At 39.1% G+C, this 6,658-nt stretch overlaps 2 protein-coding genes across 2 annotated transcripts; one reads left to right on the top strand and one right to left on the bottom strand.

The window, feature by feature from the left end:
- Nucleotides 1-1,048: 1,048 nt before the first annotated feature.
- LOC149926107 (uncharacterized) lies at nucleotides 1,049-2,257 on the bottom strand. The gene has a single exon (XM_090161864.1). It carries the CDS (start codon nucleotides 2,255-2,257, stop codon nucleotides 1,049-1,051), a length of 1,209 nt encoding a protein of 402 aa, XP_090017990.1.
- A 413-nt stretch (nucleotides 2,258-2,670) lies between these two features.
- Nucleotides 2,671-6,325, top strand: LOC149926106 (uncharacterized). Its single transcript, XM_090161863.1, has 3 exons — nucleotides 2,671-2,714; nucleotides 5,981-6,122; nucleotides 6,195-6,325. The coding sequence occupies exons 1-3, from the start codon at nucleotides 2,679-2,681 to the stop codon at nucleotides 6,323-6,325; spliced, it is 309 nt and encodes a 102-aa protein (XP_090017989.1). The 5' UTR covers nucleotides 2,671-2,678.
- Nucleotides 6,326-6,658: the final 333 nt, after the last annotated feature.

The following is a 6,658-nucleotide window of genomic DNA, read 5'->3' as shown; positions in this document are numbered from 1 at the left end:
CATAATTGAGGTGGTAATGATAGAGCCGCCACTTGCTTTAATACTAGTTGCTTATGTAAGGCCCGTGTGAACTTCTTCGATCAGCATCGAAACCGTTTTCAATAGTTAGTATTCAACCGATTTAGTCCGTCGTGTGACCGTGTTTTCTCGAGGAAATAGATTTTCACGTAACTATTTAGGTTTCTTGCGTAGTTTTGGTCATAAGTATCGCTGCCTACCGACCGAGTTTTAAATTGAATATATGAAAACTGTCTGCTTGTTCAAAATTCTCTCAGCACAACAGCGGAAAGTTTCAACCGAAAAACATAAAAATTCAAAAGTCGTCTGCTATTTCTTCACATATTTAGTTGACGGATATTAAGGCAGATGGCGCTATATTTCCTAAGCGCGAAGCCAATAAGGTTTAGCCAAGAATGTATTTATTTATACGTTAGTGAGAGGGACTAACAAGTCGAGACGATCCGCAGGCACCAGGATCGAGTTTCCCCACCGTACGAGAAGGGGGAAGGTGAAAAGTAACTGGAATGATCTTCAACCGCGTCGGTAAACGACCGGCTTATTTCATTTTGGTTAAGGGGGAAGGAGTGCACTTTTTTAGCATGAGGGGGATTGGGAGCATGAGTCAGACTAGGAGTATGAGGGGGATTGGTAGCATGAGGGGGATTGGCAGCATGAGAGGGATTGGCAGCATGAGGGGGATTGGGAACATGAGGGGGATTGAGAGCATGAGGGGGATTGGTAGCATGAGGGGGATTGGTAGCATGAGGGGGATTGGCAGCATGAGAGGGATTGGCAGCATGAGGGGGATTGGCAGCATGAGGGGGATTGGCAGCATGAGAGGGATTGGTAGCTTGAGAGGGATTGGTAGCATGAGGGGGATCTGCAGCATGAGGGGGATTGGGAGCATGAGAGGGATTGGCATCTGTAATGCTTCCCCTTAAGTAGTAGTACAGTTTGGTTTAACATCTCGAAGTTGCAATTAGACGTATAACTTAATCACAAGTAGTAAATCTACCAACAATTTAAATTCAATTTTGATGAAGGCATTTCACATATAGGAGGTGTTGGTGTCGGTACTTCGTGACCGACTGTGGCGTGACATCTTTTTCCGCAAAGGGCAACAAAATAGATCAACCACCGTTTTCCTAAAACGTTGGCTCATCGTTATGTAGACGAAAAATGTTAAACAATTGGACAGAATCCTCCCGATTCCGGACTCGGACATGTCGTAAATGGTCGAATTTAGAATGGTTTGATCGTCGGTCAGTAACGCAACGTACAAAATCGACGTCGGCATGTACGACAAATTCGAGATAATCAGAATTACCAGTAGCGTGATGGTCAATCGGGCTTCGACGTTCGTTTTCTGGGTCTTCTTGCCGGCGGATGCTTCGGTGTCTTCTTTCAAAATTACGGAATTTTTATTCTCGAACAGCTGCCTTCGACGCTTTTTCGCTATGAACAAATTCAAAATGAGCAACAGAGAGAAGAACGCCGAAACGATACAGGGAACCGTGGTCGCGAGCAAGTGAACTACGCTTTCTAACTGGAACCTGGACGATTGCTGTTCGAACGGAATGACCGAGTCGGATACGCACAACGTCTTGAAAAAGAGGGGAGCTTCGCTGTAGGCGTCTTGGTACACGGCCACCACGTATGGCCGCACCACGTTCAGACAGAAGAGCACCACCGCGACGGGAATCGAGGTCAGTGCGATTCCCAACACGCTCAGTTTGACGTTTCTGGAGCCGCACCATTTAGCAGCGGACAGGGGCCGAGTAACGGCGATGAATCTGAACAGTCCGATTATGACGCCGAACCAATTAGACATAAAAATAGCGGCGGTGACTATCGCCCTCGTACTGTTGAAGGCCAAGTTCCAGTCGTAGTTCAGGCGCTCGTCTGGGTAGAATGCAGCGGCGATAAGTTCCGGGATGAAGCCGATAAAGGCCACGATGTTGACCATTTCCAGAGCAATGAGAAGAAAGTTGAGTGAAGCCACCATTGAGGGGCGCGTGAAGACGACGATATTGACGAGGTTGCTGGCGATACCGAAAGTCACGAGACAGACGTATATCCACGGTGGAACGCCGATGGAGTTCAACGTTGTGTTGTACTTTTCGACCAGCATTGTTTGGAAATAGCTGAGCGTTAAGGGCAGTACATCCGGGTACCCTGGCCGGCCAGTTTTGTTCTCCGATAAATGATAATCCGTTTGCTCTATTAAGCTTATATTATAAGAGTAGGCTAGAGACATGTCGTAATGACTACGGTTTTCTCGATACGTTCATTGGCTGAGAAACGTCTTGCGCACTCGCATCGTATAGGTTCTCGATATTGCAAGTGATGATTGTTTGTTGATGTCGACCGAGTTAACGATTTTTAACTTAAAGCAAATAACTTTATCTGAAATGAGAAAATAATAATTTCCATTATTAGACCGAAATAATACACCTACTCCGACATATTATTGTTAACTTTATTTTAATCAACTTCACTAGAAATCGGTGGAGTCATTCGTAGATTATATTATCGGCTACAAAATCTCTCTTTGACTTTCAGAGCATTTTAATCGCACTCTGACGTCATCTTCGGAACTCTTTATTATCCGCCCGAATATTCCGTATAGACATATCATTTTCACCTGTTATTATATCAGTAACACTTATTTGTCTGATATGTTGTATATTTCAATAACAATTTCAAAACGAAAGGTAAGTAGAATTACTCTGGGTTTCAAGACTGATTGTGGTATATTTATAAATAAAATTCGGGAAAGAGTCAGTTGAAAGCCTTAGCAGCTTGAACAATATTTATCCACATATAATATGTAATATAATATAATAATATGTAATATAATATAATAATATATAATGTTTCATGTTCCTCAAAATCAATCTTATGGGTCTTTCGAGTTCAATTGGTTTAATATCATTCAAAATAAATAAATAATATTTGTAATATAATATTGATAATCATAATAATATTTGTTTCGCAAAGAAATATTTGTTAGCAACTGCACAAAGCCTGTTCACTATGGTTAACAACACTACACAAACATAACTTACAAATAATTAAATAAAAGAGAAAAATAATTTAAAAATATTTAAATAAAACACAAGAAATTACCAAATATATTTAAAGTAATGTAGCAAAATGAAAGAACTTAGAATTTTTTTAAATTTAAATAACGAAAGGTTAATTATTTTGTACTATGGACCTTAATTTAAAATTTATCTCACTTTAACTCCATTTGTCTTAAATAGCTATTATTATAACGTACTCACGTATCTTCCGAATTCTCATGTGGAGACTGGAAATTAAAAGACAATTTTACTGTCTGAAGTCAAATTTCCGAGAGAGAGAAAGAGAGATGAAACGAAATATTTGATAAATTGCGGTATGTAAAGAAACCAGTTTTCTCAAGGCTTTTACTGTTCGGAGTTAGAGGCGAAGGATCCGGATTTTAATGAAGTCCTAAACCCTAACCCGGGAGGTTTACAAAATGAGAAAAAAGAGTAATTTCTTTGTTTGCTGATTGATATTGCGCAAGTCCTCGTGTTCTTTTGGAATAATTATAAAGTAGAAAGGAAATGCAGTTGTAGCTCAGTAACAGAGGAACGTTTTTATCTTGGTTCTCTATTCGCTGGAGAGCTCGTTCTTGTCGCCATGCAGCTAGTCGAATTGATATTATAATTTTCAGACAATCCTTAAGTTTAGGAAACTAAACATGGCGCTTCGAAGCGTTGCGTACGTTATTATAAAGGCTTGTGCACTGGAAAGTCCTTCAATTAATATTTTGAATTTTTATTACGACAATTCTGACCACTAGGTTCCTTGTATTCGTATTTTGACCCCCTTGCCCAGATAATTTCCACTTTCAAGAATCAAAACCCAAAATATGGCGTTGCATTATGTATTGTGTATCGTTAGGTTAGGTGCCTAAATGACCTGCTTTGTAAAACTATAATAGGATGACCGCGAAAATAACTGAACAAAACCGTTATCGTTTCGTTAAAAACGGGCTTTACAGATAAAATATAGGAACCAAACGGCGTCACACGTTCGCTTCGCTCTCGTGCTCTGTCTGAATATTTTAGTTCTCAGTAGGTACGACTTCACTAGTTACGATGTCAGTAGGTGAATTTTTTATAAACACCCACCGTGATTATAGATAATGGGGTTGGGGAGCAGATGAACAGGGCCGTAGCTAGGGCTGGGCGGCCGCCCCGGGCGCCGTGCGCGCGATAGGGTATAGGGGCGCCAAAATTGCAGCCATTTCTCTAGCTACGGCCCTGCAGATGATGCGAAATTGGGGCGCCATTACGTGCCAATTATAAAGTTACTGTGGTTCCTATATTTTATCTGTGAAGCCCGTTTTTAACGAAAAGATAACGGTTTTCTTGCAGTGGCGTGTCTGGCTGCATTGTATTTTCTTCAATTTTCGTGTTTGTGCCTTTGGCAGGTTACATTAAAACAACTGTCGGCTCTATCATTGCCACCTGTATTATGAAAAGGCCCCCGTTATTAGAGATGGCCATGAATCTATCCTATTCTTCGAAAAACGCGACTTTTCTGGGGCTCCATTAAGTTAGCACCCCATCTCAATAAATCTTAGAAATTTAATTTGCGATCGAATGCGACCTCGATGCGACAATATTAGTCTAGTCAAATTACCCGAAAACCGGGCTGGAAATGGAAAAAATTCGCGACAAGCAAAACTCAACTGAATTGAACTTGTATTGGGGTCCTGTAAGACATACTAAAATGTACCACTTTGTACACGTGCCAAAGTAGTCTAAATATGGCCGCCATTTTTTCTATTTAGGCAACTCCCCATATTTCACTTACCCTTTTATATATAGAAATTTTTAGTCAATTACAATGTTGTATAACTTTCCATTGTACATCTTTTGGCATATCATTTGGTGATGTAAACCGAATCGATACATACCTGCATAGACTAGATCTAAGTCTGAAATTCTCGAAATCACTTGTACTTGTAAGCCGCCCTTGAATTACCGCATATTTTCCTCCAAAAATATTTTATAATAGAATTGTTTGCACGCTTAAGTCTCCCGAGGAATTAGAACAATGTTTTGAGTATGAATTGTCTTCATATCCTACATCTATATTCAACGAAGGAATTGTAAGGAAAAATGTTAAATCAGATTTACTGGAAGAGTTGGATAAACTTGACCCTCCGCCAAACGTATTAACTAAGAATCTAAATAACAGATACTTTATTGACGGAGGTTATCTCTTGCACAAAGTAAAATGGCAACGCATTTCGACATACTCTAATTTATAAAATAGTAGTTATCTAACGTATATCTACGGTCTGCACACTACAATTGTTTTTGATGGATACGACTCCGAGAAAACCAGTACAAAGAGTGAAGAACATAGGCGCCGAACAAAGACCATCAGCCCTACAGTCTTAATTCACAATGATCTAGTGTGCATTATGTTGCAAAGGGATTTTCTATTGAATGTCTAAAACTAAAAAATTATTAATAAGGAATCTATCTTTGGAACTAGTGAAAACGGGGTTCACTGTTTGTCACGCGAAAAGCGATGGTGATACGCTCATTGTTTCAAAGGCTATAGAAATTAGAGCGCAAAGTAATCCTACATTTGTCATCTCAGAGGACACCGATGTAATGGTTCTAATAATTTACCACTGTAAAGATGCCGATACTTTTATGGTACGACCAGGTTAAGGCTCAAAGTCTAGCAATATTGCTAATGTACCTGCAAGTTAAATTAGGGATTTTAGCTGATATTTGGCCATTTCTTCACTCATTTTCTGGGTGCGATACCACCTCAGCATTTTACAGAAAGGGTAAAAAAACCCTGACAAAAATAAACTAAACGAAGTTGGATAAAGGTAATTTTCAAACTGTATGGAGCTTTAAAAGGCGTTAAGTCCCTAAACCAGCAGAGGTATCTCATGTACAATAAATTTGCGTCAATGCAGGTGATCAGCGGCACATTTGAGATGGCGTCACTCCCACCAACCTTTGAAGCCGCCAAATATCACATACACCGAGTGTATTTTCAGACTCAAGAATGGCTGGGGACGGAATTGTTACCCCATGACTGGGGGTGGAAAAGCAATGGTGAATATTTGGAACCAATTTGCGGTGAAATAACTCGAGCCCCTCAAAAGATATTAAACTTAATATTTTTAGGCTGCAAATCTAGTAACTGGGGAACATCATGCACCTGCAAGAAACTTGGAATGTACTGTACAGCAATGTGTGGACAGTGTAACGGTATAACATGTTTAAATTCTTTTAAAGACGAAGAATTATATAATTGAAAGTATATATTTTTACTACACAACGTGTAAGAGAAAAATGGATATTAAATATTAAATACATGTATATTTATAAATAAAAATAATAATACTAATATTTGGTTAATCCAATAAGTCATTTTCTAGATTTAGTGTAAATAATTTCGGTAAAACCTTAATAACGTATTATATATAGATTGAGCGGTAATTCAAGTTATTTCGAGACTTTGATCTAGTCTATGCAGGTATGTATCGATTCGGCTTGCATAACCAAATGATACGCCAAAAGATGTAAAATGGAAAGTTATACAACATTGTAATTGACTAAATGTTTCTATCTATAAAAGGGTAAGTGAA

This window comes from Leiobunum rupestre, chromosome 10, assembly GCF_980474605.1.
Source record: "Leiobunum rupestre chromosome 10, qqLeiRupe1.1.hap1, whole genome shotgun sequence".
NCBI lineage: Eukaryota > Metazoa > Arthropoda > Arachnida > Opiliones > Sclerosomatidae > Leiobunum > Leiobunum rupestre.
This window is presented reverse-complemented; position numbering and strand designations above follow the sequence as displayed.